At 42.2% G+C, this 24,239-nt stretch overlaps 1 protein-coding gene across 5 annotated transcripts in view; it reads right to left on the bottom strand.

Annotated features, from left to right (window-relative positions):
* The window catches only part of arnt2 (aryl-hydrocarbon receptor nuclear translocator 2), a 462,386-nt gene that overhangs the window by 217,758 nt on the left and 220,389 nt on the right, over window positions 1-24,239 (bottom strand). For all 5 annotated transcript variants that reach the window (XM_043677623.1, XM_043677621.1, XM_043677622.1 and 2 more), the window contains one exon: window positions 17,364-17,440. In XM_043677623.1, coding sequence (XP_043533558.1) covers window positions 17,364-17,440 — 77 coding nt within the window. The remainder of the gene's footprint in view (window positions 1-17,363; window positions 17,441-24,239) is intronic.

A 24,239-nucleotide genomic window follows, 5' to 3' on the forward strand; every position in this document is an offset into this window, starting at 1 on the left:
GATTGAGTTTAAGAGTCGTGATATCTTGTTGCAGCTCTATAAAACTTTGGTTAGACCACACTTGAAATACTGCGTCCAGTTCTGGTTGCCCTATTATAGGAAAGATGTGGATGCTTTGGAGCGGGTTCAGAGGAGGTTTACCAGGATTCTGCCTGGACTGGAGGGCTTATTTTATGAAGAGAGGTTGACTGAGCTCGGACTTTTTTCATTGGAGAAAAGGAGGAGGAGAGGGGACCTAATTGAGGTATACAAGATAATGAGAGGCATAGATAGAGTCGATAGCCAGAGACTATTTCCCAGGGCAGAAATGACTAACACGAGGGGTCATAGTTTTAAGCTGGTTGGAGGAAAGTATAGAGGGGATGACAGAGGCGGGTTCTTTACACAGAATTGTGAGCGCATGGAATGCGTTGCCAGCAGCAGTTGTGGAAGCAAGGTCATTGGGGACATTTAAGAGACTACTGGACATGCATATGGTCACAGACATTTGAGGGTGCATACATGAGGATCAGTGATCGGCACAAAATCGTGGGTTGAAGGGCCTGTTCTGTGCTGTACTGTTCTATGCTCTATGTAGATGTACCTAATAGAAATGGTGCAAAACTTGACCTACTCTTGGGAAGTAAGGCAGGGCAGGTGACTGAGGTGTCAGTGGGGAAGCATTTTAGGGCCAGTGACCATAATTCTATTCATTTTAAACTGGTGATGGAAAAGGATAGACCAGATCTAATAGCTGAAGTTATAAATTGGAGGAAGGCCAATTTTGATGGTATTAGACAAGAACTTTCAAAAGCTGATTGGGTGCAGATATTTGCAGGTAAAGTGACAGCTGAAAAATGGGAAGCCTTCAAAAATGAGATAACGGGAGTCCAGAGACAGTATGTCCCTGTTCGGATGAATAGAAAGGCTTGCAGGTGTAGGGAATGCTAGTTGACGAAAGAAATTGATGGTTTGGTTCAGAAACAGAAGGAAGCATATGTCAGGTATGGACAGAAGAGATCAAGAGAATCATTAGACAAGTATAAACGCAGTAGGAGTATACTTAAGGGGGAAATCAGGAGGGCAAAAAGGGGACATGAGAGGGCTTTTGCAAATAGGGTTAAAGAGAATCCAAAGGATTTTTACAAATACATTAGGGACCAAAGGGTAACTAGGGAGAGAAAACCAACAAGACAGCCTTTGTGTGAAGTCACAAGAAATGGGCAAGATATTCAATGAATATTTTGCATCAGTGCTTACTGTGGAGAGGGACATGGAAGATATAGAATGTAGGGAAAATAGATAGTGACATATTGAAACATGTCCATGCTGCGGTGGAGGGAGTGCTGGATGTCTTGAAACGTATAAAGGTGGATAAATTCCCAGGACCTGATCAGATGTACCCTAGAACTCTGTGGGAAGCTAGGTAAGTGACTGCTGGGCCTCTTGCTGAGATATTTGCATCATCAATAGTCACAGGTGAGGTGCCAGAAGACTGAAGGTTGGCTAACGTGGTGCCACTGTTTAAGAAAAGTAGTAAGGACAAGCCAAGGAACTATAGACCAGTGAGCCTGACGCCGATGGTGGGCAAGTTGTTGGAGGGAAGCCTGAGGGACAGGATTTATATACATTTGGAAAGGCAAGGACTGAGAGGGGAAAGATATAAAAGGCACCTCAGGGGCAACTTTTTCACGCAGTGTGGTGCGTGGATGGAAACCAGAAGAAGTGGTACGATTGCAACATTTAAAAGACATCTGGATGGGTATATGAATAGCAAGGGTTTAGAGGGATATGGCCAAGTGCTGGCAAATGGGTCTAGATTGGGTGGCGTATCTGGTCGGCATGGATGAGTTAGACCGAAAGGTCTGGTTCCACACTGTACATCTCTGACTCTACGACTTTATAAGGGCAGCATGAATCCAAGCAGCCAAGGACAGACAGATCAGAAAAGATCTGAATGGCCATATTCCCGACCGGACAGAAGTATGCAGAGATGTCCTCCCGGCTTGGTGTTAAGTATTAGGCATGGCAACAATTACATCCACAGAATATATAATTTCAACATTTACAGATGACAAATTTTGGAATTGTGATGAGCTCAGAGGAAAGCAATTTAGGATGCCACAGACTGGTGAAATGAGCAGGTGAAATTCAATGTTGACAAATGTTAAATGACATCTTTTGGAAGAGAAAGAGGTGATAAAGCATGGCACTGAAAAAGGCACAGCAAGTCAGGCACCATCTGAGGAGAAGACAGTCGATGTTTCGGGCATAACTCTTCTCAGTCCTCATTTTCTCCGAAGAGAAAGAGTAAATTAATGGCATAATTTTAATGAGTGTGCTGGAATGGGGACACAGGAGAGTCCACAAACCTAGATCAGGCATTTGGTCTCCTGGACCTTATCAACACAGGCAGGGAGTACAAACACACGTAAACTAAAAGAACAAGTTTAGAAATCATCAGTTAAACCTCAGTTGGAGTATTGTTCATAAAGCAGTGATACCAATTGCTAAGAAATGTCAAAGTCTACAATTATTCTCCCTAAAACAGAAACAATTGAGAAAGAGGGAGGTGTATAGAGTTGTTAGCAAAAAAACCTTGTCGGCTTTTAATGGGAGGGGAGTTATTAACCAGAAAACCCAGATTTATGATAATTGATAAATTCTAGGGTTGGAGGAGAACGCCAAGCAACCTTCTTAGTGAAATGTTATGGTCAAGAGTAAAATTCCGAAGAGGGTAGTGAAATAACATTTAATAGCAATGTCAGAAATAGAATTAGATATCTCCTTTAGAATGGGAGATTTGGCAGTGCTAAAGGAACAAAAAACAGAACTGGGACTAATCAGATAGCTCTTTCAAAGAGCCTGCAAAGGCTCGATTGCCTGAATATGGTGTATTGCATAATTCTATGTTAAAAATCCGCTACTTCTAACAGAACAAGGCAGTAACCATTGCCAATTACAACGTAATGCTTAAACGATTAGTGGAACTTGCTTCTTAATTAATTGCACAACAAAATGATTCTAGGATTTCTGAAAAGTTGCCTGGTATTAAATTTTGGATTCTGTTTTTAATTTAGAACCAACCGCATCGGAGAACCTCGACATTTAAGAAAACAACAAACTTTAACAAATTTCATTAAAGCCAATTTGCAACTTTGAAGAAAAACATTTTAGAAGACCAAAAATATTTAGAACAGCACTGCATTGTGGTTATTCACAACAAAGCAAACAACTATGTGACAAAGAAATTTTAATCTTTTGTAATCAAAACTTCCTCCCTATTTGTTGATAATTTCTTTTCTTTAAATGTGATGGCACAGTGCCTCAGAAACATTTTATTTGTTATGCACAGAATTGTCAAATATCATACAAATCCTATCTTTCTGAGCTTCCATCCCCTTTAACAAGTGTGTCTCTGAAACCGAAGACTTGGATTGGCTAACTATCATTTTATTCCCAAATTGCTCCTCTTTTCAATACACTATCATTTATTGAAAAATCAATATTATGATTGCAGCAATGGTTAGTGTGATTTTACAGTTGTTTTTTTCAAAACAAACTTTGTACATCCATTTTCACCTCTTGGCTCTATTTGATTAAAATGATACCAAAAAAGAGCAGGAATAGCCTTATGGCCTGAGTCTGCTCTAACATTCAATGACTGGGGTAATCTTGGAACTCAATTCCATTTTTCTGCAAAATACCCAAATCCCCATTTTCCCCAGTCAAAAAAAATCTATACATCTCAATTTTGAGTATATGCATCAACTGAATATCTATGGCTGTCAAGGATAGAAAATTCCAATGATTCATAACATTTTAACTGAAGAAAGTTGGTTATCTCTCATTCTTAAATGATTCATTCCTTATCTAAGACTTTGGTCCCTAGTTCAACAATGTCTACCCAGGAAAAACAATGTCCAATTTCCAAAGAATGTTATAGTCGCATTATGATCTCCACCTATTTTCCTAAATTCCAGAAGTATCAGCCGAACAAGGAGGTCATGTGACACAGTGGTAGGTGCTCTGCCTGAGTCAAAAGCTTTGGGTTTAAGTCCCACTGCATGACCTGACAGCCAGAGGTGTGTCATGCTGCTGCCAAACTGATGGGAGTATCAATGTGTAAATCCTTGCAACATACAACAGTGGTAAGCAGTTAGAACAAGGGAATTTCTTGGTCAGTCATGTGATGTAAAGAAATTTTAACCTCTATAATGATTGTTCATAGCTCCAGGCTACAACATTAATGCAAAATAATTATACAAGACTACTTGGAAACTAATGTGGATCAGAGTTAAAAGGTGTGGCACTGGAAATGCACAGCTGGCTAGGCAGCATTCGAAGAGCAGAAGAGTCGACATTGCAAGCATAAGCTCTTCATTAGCAGGTGCCAACAGCATGCATTTCATTCCTCAGGATGGATTTGGGACCTGTCTCCTTGACTGTGGGTGGAGACAGTGGATCAGATCAGTCTAGAGACAGAACTGAGAAGTGGAGGGTCGGTCAAACTGTTCAATAACTCAGAAGATAAAATTTTCATCCACTTTGCTGCCTTCAAGACATGTATATCCTTTCATAGATTAGATACCAATTTTGTGCATTGCATGTGTCATCTCATCACGACTAGCAAGATTTGCATACTCTAATATAGAGTCATAGATGTACAGCATGGAAACAGACCCTTTGGTCCAACCTGTCCATGCCGACCAGATATCCCAACCCAATCTAGTCCCACCGGCCAGCACCCGGCCCATATCCCTCCAAACCCTTCCTATTCATATACACATCCAAACGCCTTTTAAATATTGCAATTATACCACTTCCTCTGGCAGCTCATTCCATACACGTACCACCCTCTACATGAAAAGGTTCCCCTTTGGGTGTCTTTTATATCTTTCCCCTCTCACCCTAAACCTATGCCCTCTAGTTCTGGACTCCCCAGCCCCAGGGAAAAGACATTGTCTATTTATCCTATCCATGCCCCTCATAATTTTGTAAACCTCTATAAGGTCACCCCTCAACCTCCGACACTCCAGGGAAAACAGACCCAGCCTGTTCAGCCTCTCCCTATAGCTCAAGTCCTCCAATCCTGGAAACATGCTTGTAAATCTTTTCTGAACGCTTTCAAGTTTCACAACATGTTTCCGATAGGAAGGAGACCAGAATTGCACGCAATATTCCAACAGTGGCCTAACCAATGCTAGCCACTTTGCAAAAAAGGTCAAGATATCAACTTAGACAAAGAGTATGTGTAGTTATTAGTTAATAAAATCTCAATTTTTATTTTGCACAAATCTAATTTAGTTTCTAGTTAGCAAACTACAGTGGCGCACTGGGCCAGTGGCATAATGGATAAGGCATGTGACATCAGATCAGAAGATTGTAGGTTCAAGTCCTACCTGGTTCGAGTGTAATGTGCTACTTTGACCGCATTGCAGTCAGTGGTTAGCAATGCTGCCACACAGCGCTAGGGACCAGAGTTCAATTCCCGCCTTGGGCAGCTATCTGTGTGGAGTTTGTTCATTTTCCCTGTGTTTGCCTGGGTTTCCTCCGGGTGCTCCAGTTTCCTCCCACAATCCAAATATGTACAAGTCAGGTGAACTGGCCATGCTAAATTGCCCATAGTGTTAGGTGCATTAGTCAGGGGTAAATCTTGGGCAGGGGAATGGGTCTGGGTGGATTACTCTTTGGAGGGTCGGTGTGGCTTGTTGGGCCGAAGGGCCTGTTTCCATACTGTAGGGAATCTAATCTAATCGAAACACCTCACGTAATTGGAGTTCTGTAGTTGCCAGTTTTAAGCTGGATATTACAAAGCTTTCAACGAAAGAACAGCTTTCTTAAGAGCCAGCTGAAACTGGATTCTCATAAGTGAGTCAGAAAGGGCTTTTGTCTTAGAAACTTAGAAATTCAGTCAGCAAACACAGTTTGACTTAAGACTGAGTGTGTAGTTGTTGAGTAAGAAAGTTTAAGTTTTTATTTCATACAAATCTAATTTCACTTGCGGTTGGCATTAAACTGAAATTTAGCACTTAAATTATTGAGTTGTCAGCCAAAAGCAGGGTTTAAACCAGGCTTCCAGTGAAAAGTTAGTTTAATTAACAACCAGCTAAAACTGGTATAAAAACAGTTTGTTTCTATTGAAAAAAGAACAGTTTCAAAAACAAAAGACTGAAGGATTGCTGCATGTTTGAATGCAAATAGCCTGACGTTCATTGTAAGCATCATTTATGTAGCTGTTTGTGAACTAGGAGAACAAGTCTGTAAACAAGCTGGAACCAAGGATTTATGTACAAAGTTTTGGTTAACAACAAGAAACTAAATATGGACTAGCGACCAGTTATCGATGATTAAGGACTTCTGCCTGCCAATAACCATTTGATTCATTCTTGGCTAACTGAACAGCGCAGGGATGTGAATAACATACATAGAAGCATTCGGACCACCAGCAACTCAGGAGCTCTCTCTATACTCTGCAGAAAATGCCACTTTAAGACTGAAGAAAACCAATATATCTTTCGTTCAGCAGTTGTTATAAGTGGTAACTTAATACGTCAGAAGCCTTTCATAAGTGAACCAGCCACCTTATGCCTCTCACAAACTAGTGAAAGTATGGAGAGGGATTACTCAGAAGCAGTGTTCTGATCAGTAGAAGGTCATAACAATCATCCTCAGCGATCTTCGTGAACAGAAATAACTGAACCATTTCCCTATTTTTCCCTCTGTCTATAATCCTTGTGATCAGGTTAGGATTAGTGAGCGAGTGCATTTGTGTGTGCGCGTGCACGCGCATACGTGTACAAAGATGTTAAGAGTTATAAGTAGTAAAATTATATGCTAACAATTCATAATTGTTTATCTGCAGCTACAAGCCAATTACATGAAATAAATAGTAATTCTTTGTTAGGTACAGAAACCTGTACATGTTTTTTGTCAACGTGGTCTAAAAGAGAAGTAAATAGGGACATTTTTAAAATCTACAACTTTTATGATAATTCCAGGAAGATGGGGATCAATTTATAGCGTGCTACTTCACTGAGGTGTCCGACTGGATCCTTATTAAACGACTCAGAAAGGCCTTTTGTCTCAGCAGCCTATTTGTTATGAAGTTGAAGGTGTGTACTGTCTCAGAGTACTAGAAAATTGAAAAAATGTAAAATTTGGCTGTGAAATAGATATCTGAGATGGTTATTGTTTTGACAACTATTCGAATTTAACCAGCTTAAATTATGCCCCAGGATACTAAAACCCAATCGAGTTTGAAATTATTGTTTTGCCAACTTCAAACCAATGAGATGATCTGATGCTGGTGATATAAAAAAAAGGCAGGCTTTTTGAAAATCAGACAGAGCAACTTCCATCAAAAGAGAAATACCCAAGACGTTGAAATACTCTCTCCATCAAAGGTACCTTTTCGTATGAAACATCTTCACAGTAAGAAGAAAGATGACGACTCAGGGAGATCTTCAGCCGGAAGAAGAAAGATATTGAAGATGAAAGCCGCTGTATGATTTTGAAATTAAGTTGATATAATTTTAATAAGTGTTTTACTGGAACAGTATATTGTTATTGAGTTGGAGGCTGGTAATAAGCAGTTAAGAGAAAGGAGGGCTTAGAGTTGTGAATAGTTGTTTAATGTTCATTTTTAGAGTTCAAGAATAAATTGATATTTTTTTCTTAAATAGAAGAACAGATTACAAGGCAAGGTGAGCTTTACTGGGTGTTTAGTTGAATAAACAGTAGGATTCACTGCCATGTCGTAACAATATAAAACTAGCCAAGTTAGTGCAGACTTGCAATAGAGTGTGGCAATTAAGTGATTAAGGAAGTTCAGGGGAGGAAGGGAAAGAGGTGTTCTGTTGCATTTATTTTTCCTAAATTCTTTCAGGAATTGTTTCTGACTCTGCTACAGGAGAAGCTAGTTATTTGGGGAGGATCTGGTAAGTGACTAAGATTTATTCAATTCCTAAGCCATTCCTGATGAAGGGCTTATGCCCAAAACATTGACTCTCTTGCTCTTCGGACGCTGCCTGACCTGCTGTGCTTATCCAAGGCCACCCTTTAAGACTCTAACTCTCCAGCATCTGCAGTCCTCACTTTCTTCTACAGCAATACGGTATATAAAAATATATCTAAATATGAAATTGAATAAATTAAGTAGCTCCTTAGAACACATTAGGGGCTCAGTGGTTAGCATTGCTATAGCGCCAGGGACCTGGGTTCAATTCCAGCCTCAGGCAACTGTCTGAGTGGGGTTTGACAATCTTCCTGTGTCTGCCTAGGTTTCCTCTGGGTACTCCAGTTTCCTCCCACAGTCCAAAGATGTACAGATTAGGTGAATTGGCCATGCTAAATTGCCCATAGTGTACAGGGATGTGAAGGTTAGGTACATTTGTCAGGGGAAATGTAGAATAATAGGGTAGGGGAATGGGTCTGGGTGGGGTACTCTTCAGATGGTCTGTGTGGACTGGGGCCAAATGATCTGTTTCCACACTGTAGAGATTCTATGACATTAAGGACGGCATAATGGTAATGAATAAGCTTCGCATGGTCAGGAAGGAGAGGTCAGATCTGGAGTGAGACACAGCCTGAGTAAAAGTATAGTTCAGGGAATTCAGAGGCAGTATGGGAATTCGGTGTAGAGGCAAAATGGTACCTTTCGCTAGCTTTTTTGGCTCATATCCTGTTTAAAACAGGATAAGTTGAAGCCCAGAAATAGGGACCCAGCAAAGAAGAGTAACTTCACAAGTAGACCATAAGGTTATCTGTTAGTGACAGTCAAATTAGTAGCTTTCTATTGGTTACTTTCAGATTGAAGGTAAGTAAGGAAAATGTTTATAGGCTACAAACTAAAACATCATTATGAAATCATTAAAACTCAAATTGAGAACTAAGTAATTAAATGGAGATATAGCGCTAGACAATATGTTGTAACTGCATGATGTGGGAGCTGGTGGGCCCAATTGTGGTTCATAGGTTCATCTGTAGCAAATGTTGGTTGCTTGAGGAACTCTGACTCAGAGTTGATGAGCTAGAGTCTGAGGTTTGAACACTGCAACACATTAGGAGGAGGAGAGTTTCTAGAGGCAGTCGCACACTTTAGATTAATTACCTTGAATTTGGTTAGTAGTCATGGACAGGAGAGTGTGACTACAGTAAGAGTTGAGAGTGTGGTGCTGGAAAAGCACAGCAGGTCAGACAGCATCCGAGGAGCAGGAGAATCGATGTTGCAGGCATGAGCCCTTCATCGGGAATGAGGCTTATGAGAGATAAATGGGAAGGGGTGGGGCTGGGGAGGGCGGGTAACTGAGAGTGTGATAGTTCGATGAAGGTAGGCGTGATGATAGATTTGAGAGGAGGGTGGAGCAGATAGGTGGGAAGGAAGGTGGAAAGGTTGGAAAGGTCAAGAGGGTCATGGCGGGTTGGAAGGTTGGATCTGGGATAAGGTGGAGGGAAGGGAAATGAGGAAACTGGTGAAATCCACATTAACACTGTGTGATTGAAGGGTCTGTAGGCAGAAAATGATGCATTCTTCCTCCAGGAGTTGGGTGGTTAGGGTTTGACGATGGAGGCGGCCCAGGACCTGCATGTCCTTGGCAGAGTGGGACAGGGTGTTGAAATGTTTGGCCACGGGGTGGTGGGTTTATTTTGTGCGTGTATCCAGGAGATGTTCTCTGAAGTGTTCTGCAAGTAGATGCCCTGTCTCCCCAACGTAAAAGAGACCACATCGGGAGCAAAGGATACAGTAAATGACATGTGTGGAGGTGCAGGTAAATCTCTGATGGATGTGGAAGGCTCCTTTGGGACCTTGGATGGAGGTGAGGGGAGGGAGGTGTGGGCACAGGTTTTGGAATTCTTGTAGTGGCAGGGGAAGGCGCCAGGAGGGGAGGGTGTGGTGGTGTGGGGCATGGACCTGACAAAAGAGTCACAAAAGGAATGGTCTTCATGGAATGCAGATAAGAGTGGGGAGGGAAATATACCTCTGGTGGTAGGGTCTGTTTGTAGGTGGCAGAAATGGCAGGTTCTGTCCTTGTTGCGGTTGGAGGGCAGAGGTGCAGATACGGCGGAGGCGGAGGAAATGGGGATAAGGGATAGCGTTTTTACAGGAGGCAGGGTGGAAGGAGGTGTAGTACAGGTAGCTGTAGGAGTCGGTGGGTTTGTAAAAAATGTCAGTTTCAGTTGGTCACCGTTGATGAAGATGGAGGGGTCCAGGAAGGGGAGGGAGGTGTCTGAGATGGTCCAGGTAAACTTAAGGTTGGGGTGGAACGTGTTGGTGAAATTGATTAACTGTTCAATCTCCTTGTGGGAGCACAAGGTGGTGCTGATGCAGTCATCAATGTAGCGGAGGAAAAGGTGGGGAATGGTGCCAGTGTAACTGCGCAAGATGTACTGTTCCACGTAGAAGAGATAGGCATAACTGGGGCCCATGTGGGTGCCCGTGGCTACTCCTTTGGTCTGGAGGAAGTGGGAGGATTCAAAGGAGAAATTATTGAAGGTGAGGACCAGTTCAGCCAAACAAATGAAAATATCAGTGGAAAGGTATTGATGGGGACACCGGGAGAGGAAGAAACATAGGGCTTGGAGGCCTTCATCATGGCGGATAGTGGTGTACAGGGACTGAACGTCTATTGTGAAGATGAGGTGGTTGGGCCCAGGGAAGAGTAAGTCATGGAGGAGCTGGAGAGCATGGGTAGTGTCCCAAACGTAGGTGGGGAGTTCCTGGACATGGGGATAGGACAGTATCAAGGTATGTGTAGATGGGTTTGGTGGGGCAGGAGCAGCTACCACAATAGGTCTGCCAGGCCAGTCAGGTTTGCGAATCTTGGGTAGGAGGCAGAACCGGGCAATGCGGGGTGAGACTACGAGTAAGGCAGGTTGATAGGCCCCGGAGGTATCCAACAGGTTTGAGGTCCTTGCTCCCTGTGTGGATGAGGGTGGGGCTGTGGGTAGGATGAGTAAGTTGACCATAGCACAATGGCACATGAAGCCATTTAAAAGAGGAGGAGAAAAGAAAACTATAGTTGTAATTAGGCAATAGACGCTGTTCTTTGTGACCAGGACTGAGTCTTGATGGCTGCGTTGCCTTCCTGGTGCCCTGGTTCAGGATATCTCACCTGGGCTGCAGAGGAACTTGGAGTGGGAAGGGAAAGATTCAGTTGTCATGGTCTATGTAGGTACAAATGATACAGGTAGGACAACTAAAGACATTCTGCTAAGGGAATATGAGCAGAGAGGGTCCAAATTTAAAAAAAGCAGAACCAAAATCTCTGGGTTACTACCTAAACCTAAGCTAATTGGAATCAACTAGACTAAAGAGCTAAATGCATTGCTCAAAGACTGGTATGTGAGAAATGGGTTTGAATTCATGGGATATTAGTGCCAGTACTCGGAAAGAAGGGAACTGCTCCGAAGGGATGGTTTCCAACTGAATGATGCTGGGACAAGCATCCTGGCAGATTGCATAACAAAGCCTGTGTAAATGGCTTTAAACTAAATTTAAACTAAGCTCAGGGTGAGCGTGCACAGCAGAGGTCAAAATTTCCAGAACAAGTAATAGGACAGAGAGTTTGAGAAGGGTCAGGAATCTAACTTCAGCAGAGCAGATGACGAGACTACTGAGTAAGGAGCCATCAATGCAGGACTGAGAGTTTTATATTTAAATGTTTGCGGCATACAAAATAAGGAGAAAAAGCTTGTAGCGCAGATTGAAATAAGCAGGTACAATGTTGTGGGTAACACAGGGACACGGCTGCAAGGGGATCAAGGCTGGGAACTAAATATTCAAGAATATACATGCTATCAAAATGACACTCAGGTGGGCAGTGAGGGCGGAGTTGCCTTGTTAGTAAGAAACAAAATTAAATTAATGGCAAGAAGTGATATAGAGTTGGAGGGTGTAGAATATAAAAGAGTAGAATTGAGGAACCACAAAGGAAGAAAGACTCTGGTGGGAGTTGTGCACAGGCCTCCTATCAGGAGATAGAAAAACATGTAAGAAAGACACCAATACAATATTCATGAGAGACTTCAAAATGAAGGTGGACTGGGAAAATCAGGTTTGTAGCAGATCCCACGAAAAGGAATTCATGGAATGTCTACAAGATGGTTTTTTGGAGCAGCTTGTGGTAGACACCACTGAATTCACCCTATGTTTTGAGAAGAAGAAGCTTGATTGAAATGTTACGATATTACAATTGAGTACTGGTGGTTCTGTTGTAACACGCATTTCATTAACTCTGATTTGATAGAACACGATTGACAAATTGAGGCATCATTTCTAAAGCGTGAACGTTTAAAACGTGTTGGCTGTAACACGATTACATCACCAACACTAAGTGTTGTTTCTAAAGCATGGATTTTCTGTAACAAGGGGTTGCACAAGAATGCAACCATTGTGTTAGAGAGGAATGGTCTGTAAAGGTAACTACAAAGACATGAGCGAGGAGCTCACCAGAGTTGATTGGAAAGGAAGCCATGGAAATGAAAATGGTGAAGCAGCAATGGCAGGAGATTCTGGGAGTAATTTGAAAGGCACAGCAGACATGTATCCCAAGGAAAAAGAAATAGACTAAGGGTAGGACATGGCAACCATGGCAGTCAAGTGAAATCAGGAACAGCATAAAAGCCAATAGAAAAAAACATAGAAGGTGGTGAAGTTTATTGGGAAGCTATTAAAAATCCAACAATAACTAAATAAGTAATAAGGAAGGAGAAGATGAAATGTGACAGCTGGTATTATAGAAAACGTTTAGCAAGAACTTTTGTAGATATCAAAAGATAAGAGGGGGGCAAGAGTGGACATTGGAGCAGTGGAAAATGAGAATGGAGAAGTAACAATAGGGAATAAAGAAATGGTGAGGAAGTGAACTTTGCATTGCTTTTAATAGAAGACGACATCAGCAATATTCTAGCACTTCAAGGGAGTCTGGGAACAGAGGTCAGTATAATGGCCATCACTAAGAAGGTGCTGTGGAAGCTGAAACTTCTGAAAGTCCAGACCAGATAGATTATACCCGAGTTTTGTGGGAAATAGCTGAAGAGATTGTAAGGTGATCTTTCAGGAGTCACTGGAGTCACGGATGGTCCCAAAAGACTGGAAAACTGCTAATGTAACAGCCCTGTTTAAGAGAGAGGCAGAAGGCAAGAAATTATAGGCTACTTAGCCTGACTGTGCTTGCTGATTAAAATTTTAGAATCCACTGAGTTTGCAGAGTACTTGGAATTGCATGGTAAAATAGGGCTGAGTCAGCATGGTTTCATCATGTATAGGTCATGCCTGACAAATCTGTTAGGATTCTTCAAGCAAGTAATGAGCAAGTGAGACAAAGGAGAGCCAGTGGACATGATCCATTTGGATTTCCAGAAGGCCTTTGACAAGGTGATGGACAGGAAGCTTCTAAATGAGGTAACAGCCCATGGTATTAGGACCAAGGTACTGGTCTAGATAGAGGATTGGACGGCTGACTGACAGAAGGCACAAAGTAGGGATAAAGGAGTCTTTATCAGAATGGCAGCCAGCAACTAATAGAGTTCCGCAGATGTCAGTGTTGGGACAACTATTCACATTACATTAACAGTCTGGACAAAAGAACTGAGGGCAAGATAGGCAGAGGAATAGATGGTGTTGAGGAAACAAGGTGGCTGCAGAAGAACTTGGACAGGCTAGAAAAGTGGGCAAAGAAGTGGCAGGTGGAATACAATGTGGGAAAGTGTGAGGTTATGCACTTTGAGAGGAACAATAGAGGCATAAATTATTTTCTAAATGGGGAAAGACTGCACAAACCTGAATCACAAAGAGAGTTAAGAATCTTAGTTCAGAATTCTCCAGGTCAATATGCAGGTTCAATTGGCAGTTAGGAAGGTAAAGGCAATGTTAGCATTCATTTCAAGAGGGCTAGAATTCAAGAGCTGAGGCTGTATTGCTGAGGCTGTATAAGGCTCTCATCAGACGGCATTTGGAATTTTGTGAACAATTTTAGGCCCCATGTCTAATGAAGGGTGTGCTTTGGAGAGAATTCCAGTGAAGGTTCAAAGAATGATCACAGAAATGAAGGTGTTGTTGTATGAGGAACAGTTGAGGAGTCTGTACTTGGAGCTTATAAGGGAGAGGGGTGATCTCATTGAAACTTACAGAATACTGAGAGACCTGGATAGAGTGGACATAGAGAAGATGTTTTCACTAGGAGGAGACACTAGGTTCAGAGCGCACAGCCTCACAGTGAAGGAATTACCCTTTTTATCTGAGATGAATGGGAGTTTCTTTAGCCAGAAGTTGGTTACCCTATGGAACTCATTGTCACACAGGACTGTGGAGACCAAGTCATTGAGTGTATTTAAGACAGAAATTGATTGGTTCTAGATTAGTAAGGAGATCAAAGATTATGAAGAAAAGGCAAGAGAACAGAATTAAGAAACAAATTGGCCATGATTGAATGGCAGAGGAAACTAGATAGGCAGAATGGCCTAATTCTACTTCATCATCATAAAGTCTTGTGATAGCCAGGTCCAACTGCTGATTACTGCTGCCTCTGAAAATGCAGTTTACTCCTAAGCTTTACATAGAACATAGAAAAATACAGTGCAGTACAGGCCCTTTGGCCATAGATGTTGCGCCGATCCAAGCCCACCTAACCTACACTAGCCCACTGTCCTCCATATGCCTATCTGATGCCCGTTTAAATGCCCATAATGAGGGAGAGTCCACCACTGCTACTGGCAGGGCATTCCATGAACACACGACTCGCTGAGTAAAGAATCTACCCCTAACATCTGTCCTATACCTACCACCCCTTAATTTACAGCTATGCCCCCTCATAATAGCTGACTCCATACGTAGAAAAAGGTTCTCATGGTCAACCCTATCTAAACCCCTAATCATCTTGTACACCTCTATTAAGTCACCCCTAAACCTTCTTTTCTCCAATGAAAACAGCCCCCAAGTGCCTCACTCTTTCCTCATACGATCTTCCTACCATACCAGGCTTTGTTTCCTCTCTGCAGCTATTTTTCTGTCCATGTCAGTATGCTACACCTAATCCTATGCACTTTAATTTTATATTTTAATCTCTTATGTGGGACCTTACAGAAAACTTTTTGAAAGTCCAAGTCAACTACATAAATTCCCCCATATGAACTCTACTACTTACATCCTTGAAATATTCCAACAGATTTGTCAAGCATAATTTCCCTTTTGTAAATCCATGCTGGTTCTATTCAGTCCTGTCACTATTATCCGAGTGGTCTGCTATCAATTCTTTAATAATGAACTCCAGCATTTCCCTGCTACTAATGTCAGTCTATAATCACCACAGAACACACCAGATGGCCACCTTCTTCAGAGACCGCAATTTCCCTTCCCACGTGGTTAAAAATGCCCTCCAACGCATCTCATCCACATCCTGCACCTCCGCCCTCAGACCCCACTCCTTCAACCGTAACAAGGACAGAATGCCCCCGGTGCTCACCTTCCACCCTACCAACCTTCACATTAACCGCATCATTCGCTGACATTTCCGCCACCTCCAAACAGACCCCACCACCAGAGATATATTTCCCTCCCCACCCCTTTCCGCAAAGACCGTTCCACCTGTGACTACCTGGTCAAGTCCATGTCCCCCAAACAACCCACCCTCCCATCCTGGCACCTTCCCCTGCCACTGCAGGAATTGCAAAACCTGCGCCCACACCTCCTCCCTCACCTCCACCCAAGGCTCCAAACGAGCCTTCCACATCCAAAGTTTCACCTGCACATCCAACAATGTCATTTATTGTATCCGTTGCTCCCGATGCGGTCTCCTCTACATTGGGGAGACTGGACGCCTCCTCGCAGAGCGCTTTAGAGAACATCTTTGGGACACCCGCACCAATCAACCCCACCGCCTCGTGGCCCAACATTTCAACTTCCCCTCCCACTCTGCCGAGGACATGCAGGTCCTGGGCCACGTCCACCTACGCTCCTTTAGCACCCGACACCTGGAGCAAGAACGCCTCATCTTCCACCTCGGAACACTTCAACCCCAGGGCATCAATGTGGACTTCGCCAGTTTCCTCATTTCCCCTCCCCCACCTTACCTCAGTTCCAACCTTCCAGCTCAGCACCGTCCCCATGACCTGTCCTACCTGCCAATCTCCCTTCCCACCTATCCACTCCACCCTCCTCTCTGACCTATCACCTTCATCCCCACCCGCACTCACCTATTGTACTCTATGCTACTTTCTCCCCACTCCCACCCTCCTCTCATTTATCTCTCCACCCTTCAGGCATTCTGCCTGTAATCCTGATGAAGGGCTTTTGCCTGAAACGTCAATTTTACTGCTCCTCAGATGCTGCCCGAACTGCTGTCTTTTTTCAGCACCACTCTAATCTAGAATCTGGTTTCCAGCATCTGCTGTCATTGTTTTTACCTAGTCTATAATCACTGTTTTATATCTACTCCATTTTGTAAAACAGTGGAATTACATCAGTTACTTTCCAATCCATTGGAACTGTTCCAGAATCTTGAAAGATGACTATCATGCATTCACTATTCCTAGGACATGGTCTTAACTACTCCATGATGGAGATTATCAAGCCCAGGGGATTTATCAGCCTGTAATCCCATCAGTTTCTCGAACACCATTTCCATACTCATACTGATTTCCTTTAGTTCCTCCCTCTCACCGGACCCTGTGTTCTCCAACACTTTTGGGATGTTAATCATGTCCTCCTTTGTGAAGACAGAACCAAAATATATTCTGAATTGGTCTGCCAACTCTCTGTTCCTACTATAATTTCCCTTGTTTTGGATCACAAGGATCCTACATTGGATTTCACTTACCTTTTTCTCTTTACGTATTTATAGAGGCTTTTATAATTAGTTTATACATTCCCTGCAAGCTTACTCTTGTATTCTATTTACCACCTCTTAATCAATCCCTCTGTCCTCCTTTGTTGAAGTTTAAACTGCTCCCAATCCTCAGGTATGCTGCTCTTGTTGGCCAATTTATATGCTCCTTCCTTAGATCGAATACTATCCCTAATTTCCCTTGTTAGCCATTGCTGGGTTAACTTTCTTGTTTTCTTTTTGTGCCAGTGATGAACAAGTGTCGCAGTTCCTTTCTGCATTCTTTAAAACATCACCATTGCCTGTCCACTGTCATCCCTTTAAATGAGGCTCCCCAATTCTTTTACATTCTCAAAATCTTTGCTCAGTTCTTCAGTTATGGTTGTTAAATGCAAGTTTACTTCATGCAAATTAAATATTAATTTTGTAAAGTTACATATAATTTTAACATTTTCCTTCTCTTGCAGTGATCTGAAATAAAGCAGAATTGGTAAGAAGTTTGTACCTTGCATTGGGGAAAAGATATAACCATATGATTCTCCTCAATAAGTACTAAGGTACCTGAAGGCGTCCAATTGCAACAAGGCAAAATTTACTGCTTTGTCCACCATCTGATTCCTCCTCTGGAAGGGTCATTCCTGTCAAACAAAGAAGAGGTCACCGTGTTATTATTATTAAGAAACTTTAGGACTTGCAATATCACTTTATTCTCATTGAACCCTCTGAAACTGTCCATTTTGTTCAAGGTACCAAACAGGTTAATCCAATGTAGTGAAAATCTCTGAATTGTTTATGCAGCAGAGTGACTTTCCAGCCTAAAATTCATTGGGATATGTTGTCTTTGTCAAATAAAGTAGCAAAACATGATTACTGGCAACCACTGCTCCAGTCGTGATGCAGTTCAGGTATGCACCATTGCAGTAGGACATCATATGGGCCTTTGCAAGGCCAACGTGTGGTGGGTCAGCAATCATCTATAAAATATTTCCTTACATATATAATTTTTTTTTAAATGAACAAAAATAATGCTCACAGAAGGTTTTCAAGGTGAACCAGAAGCCTAGTCCAATTACTTGGTGATAAAAAGGGTATTCAAGAGGAAGACAGAGGTATTACAGAGCAAAATACTGTGTGCAGTCATTGTAGCTGAAGACACAGACGCCACCAAAAACAAAGCTGAGCTACAGTGAATACACATGGTCTCAAAGACAGTGGATCAAAGTGTTTGGAAGAATGGGTGGCATGGTGGGGGGGGTTGGATCGAGGCAATGACAGTCTGGGGTATGAAGAACATTCCCTAAGGGAAAGGCAGAGAAATCTGGCTGGCAGCAATGATGCACCTGAGAGAAGACATTAGATTAAAACTGCTCTCTGATGAGACAAAATTCACCAATGGGGATCTAGTCTTTAAATCTTCTAGGCCAGCTTTTACCAACTTGAATTCAGCTTTGCACAGGAGCATAAAGAAGGAGGAATTAACAGTAGTTTCACAGGATGGATCATAAAAAGATACTAGGCTGTTTCTGAACACCACTGCACAGAGCACTTAAATAACAAAACATTAAAATTGTAATATCCAAGATGTAAAACCAATCAGAAGTAATGCACCATATGCATTCACTTTCATAGGTCAGGTGCCCTCAATTTAGGAACCAAAGCCAAAGTGCGTACCTATTATTTTTTCAAGCAACCCACCAGAAGTATTCAAATATAAAGAAATTAGAGAGCATTTGCAAAAGTAGTCAGTACAATCCAAGAAGATGAAAAGAAACTGAGCACAGTTTTTTTTACTAAATGGAAACAATTACACAGTGTTTAAATACTATTTTGCTGAACCAATCAGACGGAGCTCATAGTGTATGTAAATAAGAAATCATGCATGTAATTATCCAGGCCAGAATTATTTATAGATAAAACAAGCAGTGAAAAAGGTCTTTTTGTTGGGGCTGCAGAGTTCAGGCCTGGCTTAACTGGAGGTAATCAGATTCAACCCTATTAGCAGTTCCACAACTCTCTGAGAACTCTACATTTTTCCAGCTTTGGCCTCACAATTTCGGTTTTCTTCAACTCACCATTGGCAGGCCTTCCTTCACGATCAAAACAGGAAGTTCTGGAATTCTCAGTGCGAGTCTTTCTCTCCCCACCACTGAATGGTCTATTTCCATCACCCATTTAACTGCCTGTGTTTCTGGTCCAATTACTAATTTACAGACAAAGCCTGTCAGGGGGCAGTGTAATGACAAAGGTGGGGGAGGGGATTGAATTACAATGGAATAGGATTTAGGACAATTCTTAACTGAGCTTTTATTGACCTGCCCTCATACTTTTTTAAATTTGTTCTTGGGATGAGGATGTTGCTGGATTGCTCAGATTTATTGCCCATCTGTGATTGTTAAGAGTCGGCCATAATGCTGTGGAGGCTAAACTAGGTAAGGTTGACAGATTTGCTTCCCTTTTGGACATGAGTGAACCAGATGGGATTTTACAACAATCATTAAGAGGTTAATTTTTAATGCCAGATTTTATTAAATTCATATTTTACTATCTATCATGTGGGATTCAATAACATCCTCAAAACATTGGTCTGGGTTTTATTCATCCAGGAGATGTTACAACTATGTTACCACCTCCTACCTTCCTTTGGCTGTATATGAACTTTTGCTTGATTACATACCTGTCAAGTACCTTATGAAACGTTTCTGTATTCAAGTGTATTGCATAAATATACATTGCTTTTACTTATCAACAAAAATTGAGAGACAAATAATAAAGTTTGTTCTTCCATTTAAAAAAATGTTCGAACTTCAAGCATGACAATTTCAAAATTTCTTATCTCCATACATACGAATCAAGTATCAATTTGATATTTTCTTAAAAATTCATCTGCCATATTAATTAAAGAATGTTTCATGAACATCGGAGTTCTGAAATTAAATTTTCATTCCAGGGCAGCAATCCCAAACCAGGCTGAACTGTAGGACAGAAACCTGGAACTGCCAGCAGTAGGACTCTGTAGCAATTTTTGCAACTTGAGGATCCCAACAGAGGATGGTTACTGGCCACCATAGATGCCTTCCATCAATCGTTTCTATATAGTTGGAGGTGAAATTGTAGAAGAAAGTGGTGGCCTTTCAGTCTGGCCAGATCTCAGCCCCAGCAGGTGACCTGCTACCAACTGGAAAATTTCAGTCAGTATCGGAAGAATGAGCTCCATAGATCCTTTAGGTTTCCCAACAGGATGCTCTCAACATGTAGGCAGGTAGCGAAGACGCAGCTCAACCCCCACCGATTTGACCCATTCAAAACAAACTAGAAGCAGGAAACTGTAGACAATCCTGCTGTTGTCTTGCCTCCCCAACCCTTATAAAAACCTGACCCTAATGCTTAGTTCATTTTGGATCTAGTCCAACTGGGGAAGTTTAAATGTTTTTATGATAGGATAAGAAGTATTTTTTAAACACGAGTATTTAAAATAAAAGTCATGAGAAATAGGAACTTTAAATAAACAATGATGTATGCATTATTATTTCATTCTGGCCATAGCACACAAACAGACCACCAAACTAAACATTTCTTGGTTGAGTTTAATTAGTCAACATTCTTTGCTGATTTATTTCCAATAGCAAAAGGAAATAAATTCCTTTCAAGCGTAAGGGGATATTTTTTAAAAATCTGAATTCTTTAAGTTTTTTTTTCCAGTGATGTAAAGTAGAATATTTGTGGTGGGCCAAGGGAGATCAAATGGGGAGAGGATTAGAGAAAAAACATAATTCTATGGCTTCCTTAACAATTTGCACATGTTTAAAGGACCAGTAAATATCTATGCAGTCCATTTCAGCAATAAGTTAAACTGCTCAAAATAGCACTTATAGAGACAGAAAACAAAAATGAAACCCAAGAATATTTGAAATGTTGATTCTAACAGCTTAAGCTCAGCAATTCAGGATCCCTTTTCTATATTTTAATCTTAGTAATGATTTAAAGTATGTCTATTAAGCAAACACTAAGTGGCTTGGGAACTAAGTAAAAATAATGGCAATCAAATGTTTACAAATAGTCTTGTGATCAAACAGGAAAGAAAATGCAGGGTGGCATTGTGGCTAATACTGCCACTTCACAGTGCCAGGGTCCCAAGTTGGAATCCAGCCTCGAACGACTGTGTGTATGGAACTTGCACACCTCCATGTGTCTGCATGGGTTTCTGCTGTGTGCTCTGGTTTCCTCGCTCAGTCCAAAGATGTACAAGTTGGGTGGATTGGCCATGCTGAATTGTCCATAATGTCCAGGGATGTGCAGGCTAGACAGATTAGCAATGGAAAATGCAGGGTTATGGGTATAGGTTGGGGGAGCTGGGTCTGGGTGGAATGCTTTTTGGAGGGTCAAATGGCCTCTTTGTGCACTACAGGGAAACTGCTCTATCAACACAGACATGTGAAATATGGAAATAATTAAGCGCTGGAATGTGAGTAGATAAATTATACAATGTGTATATAGTCAAATCACACCATAGAAGTAGCAACACAGAAAATAATGAGAAGCCATTGTTCTGCCACACAATAAGATCATGACTGATGTGTGAATCAACTCCCTACACATTCATCCCATATCACCAAATGGTTTTGGTTAATTGTATCAATTAACATATGGGGAAAACAGTTCCAAACTTCAAGTAATAATTGCATGCATAAGTGTTTCTCGACTGCACTCCTGAGACACTTGTCTGTAATTTTTAAACAATCTTCCTCACCAGTTCTAAACTCCCCAATGAGTGGAAATAGGTTCTCGCTTTCTTCAGACCAAATATATGGCTATGGACATCCATATGAGCCCCAGTTATTCCTGTCAATTTGTGAGGTATGTGGAACATTCCTTGATCCAGTCCTACCCAGGTGCCTCAATATCCACTACAAATCCACTGACTCCCACAGCTACCACAACTATACATCCTCACATCCTGCTTCCTGTAAGGACCATTCCATTCTCCCAGTTTCTTGATCTCCGTTTCAACCATTCCGATGACAACAACCGCAAGAGGTCTCTGAAATGTCCACCTTCCCCTCAAGTGGGGATTCCCCACCACTGGAGCTGACAGGGCCCTCAGCCGTTTCTGAAACATCTCCTGCCCTACTAACTTCATCCTTTCTCTTCCCTCCCACAACAGTGATAGGGTCCCCCTGGTTATCACTTACCACCCTACCAATATTCACATCCAAAGGATTGTAAACCCCATTTCTGCCACCTCCAACAGGATTACACCACTAGACACATACTCCGCATCCCTCCCTTGTCAACCTTCTGCAGGGACAGTTCCTATTGAGACACCTTGCTCCACTCCCAAAACCTTCCACAGCTCCTGGCATCTTCCCATTTACTTCCTGTAACACCTGCCAATTTACTTCCTCCCTCCTCACTATTCAAAGCTCCAAGATTAAGTAGCATGTTACCTGCACTTCACTTAATCTAGTCTACAGTATTCGCTGCTCACAATATGGTCTCCTCTACATTTGGAACTTGAAGCTCAGTCTGGGCAACCTCTTTGCAGAACATATACATGCTCTCTGCAAAACATTCTGTGAGATCGCTGTTACCTGTCACATTAACACACCACCATGTTCCCTGGTCAATACCTCTATCTCGGGTTGGCTGCCTCGCTCCAGTGAAGCTCAATTCCAGTTCGAAGAGCAGCATCTCATTTTCTGCTTGAGGAGCCTGCAGCTTTCAGGACTCAATATCAAGTTCAATTATTTTTGGGCTTGAGTACCTTTTCCCACATCCTTCCCCCAAACCCCACCCACCAGACATTTTCATCACCAGGATCACTAGCACAACAACCCATTGTCAGCCCCATTCAAGGTCCCGATTAACAGCTATTCATTTTCCTAGAATGATCTTTACCCATTTCTTTATCTGACCAATGTTGCGCTCGCGCTCTCTCTCTCTCTCTGGGCTCCATCTCCACCTATCGGTTACTCCTTCCCCCACACCCCCATCCTGCAATTCTATATTCATCATAAATACCACACTTTTCATAGCTATAATCAGTTCTGAAGAAAGGTCACTGGATCCAGAATGTTAACTCTACTTTCACTCCACAGATGCTGCCACCCCTACTGCATTTCTCAGCAATTTCTGAACTTAAAAGTGAAAACAGGTTTTTTTCATTTACTTGAAAATTTTACTTCAATTTCCTAAATTCCAGAAAATGCAACGCTAGATTGTGTAATTTCTCCTCTATGAATAACTGTAATTAAATAATGGATTACCTGTCATTTAAAACAATAAAACGGTTTATGGCTTTACAGGTATGATCTAACCATGCTTTGTACAGCTCTAGCAAACCTTCTATCTGCTTGTGTTCATGACACCTGCACATGAAGCCCATCAGTCCATCGGCCTTTATTTTATTTTCTGTTTTTCCCCATGATGTTTTAATGATTTTTGTGTGTAGACAACCCACCAGTTTCTTTGAACATCAATTGTTTCTACCTCTGCCTTTATGGGGAAATTACCAAAACCAAATTCAAGGAGGAGGTAAGAGTGCAGAGCTCAGGAGGGGTTATTAAAATCTCCAGCACAGGCACATGTAGGACAGAGTGTATGGAAAGGGTTAGCAATCAAACTTCATGCACACTGGACAAATGAATGACAATGAGAAAAGGGATGGTTAATACAAGGTTGAAGATATTATAACTGAGTCTTAAGGAAGAAGGTAAATGAGCTTGTGACGCAGATCAAAATTAGCAGGTATGTTGTGGTGGGCATCTCAGAGACATGGCGGCAAGGGGATCAGGAATGAGAGCTCAATATTCAAGAATACATATCCTATCAAAAAGATAGGCAGGTGGGTAGAGGGAAAAAGTGAGATGCAGATGCTGGAGATCAGAGCTGAAAATGTGTTGCTGGAAAAGCGCAGCAGGTCAGGCAACTTCCAAGGAGCAGGAGAATCGACGTTTCGGGCATGAGAGCCCTTCTTCAGGAATGAGGAAAGTGTGCCAAGCAGGCTAAGATAAAAAGGTAAGGAGGAAGGACACCTCCCCCCTTACTTCCCTCCAAGGCCCCATAAGATCCTTCCATATCCACCACAAATTCACCTGCACCTCCACGCATCATTTACTGCACCCGATGTGGCCTCCTCTATATTGGGGAGACAGGCCGCCTACTTACGGAACGTTTCAGAGAACACCTCTGGGACACCCGGACCAACCAACCCAACCACTCCGTGGCTCAACACTTCAACTCCCCCTCCCACTCTACTAAGGACATGCAGGACCTTGGACTCCTCCATCGCCAGACCATAGCAACACGACGGCTGGAGGAAGAGTATCTCATCTTCCGCCTAGGAATCCTCCAACCACAAGGGATGAACTCAGATTTCTCCAGTTTCCTCATTTCCCCTGCCCCCACCTTGTCTCAGTCCCAACCCTCGAACTCAGCACC

The sequence above is a fragment of the Chiloscyllium plagiosum genome, chromosome 36 (assembly GCF_004010195.1).
Source record: "Chiloscyllium plagiosum isolate BGI_BamShark_2017 chromosome 36, ASM401019v2, whole genome shotgun sequence".
Taxonomy (NCBI): Eukaryota; Metazoa; Chordata; class Chondrichthyes; order Orectolobiformes; family Hemiscylliidae; genus Chiloscyllium; species Chiloscyllium plagiosum.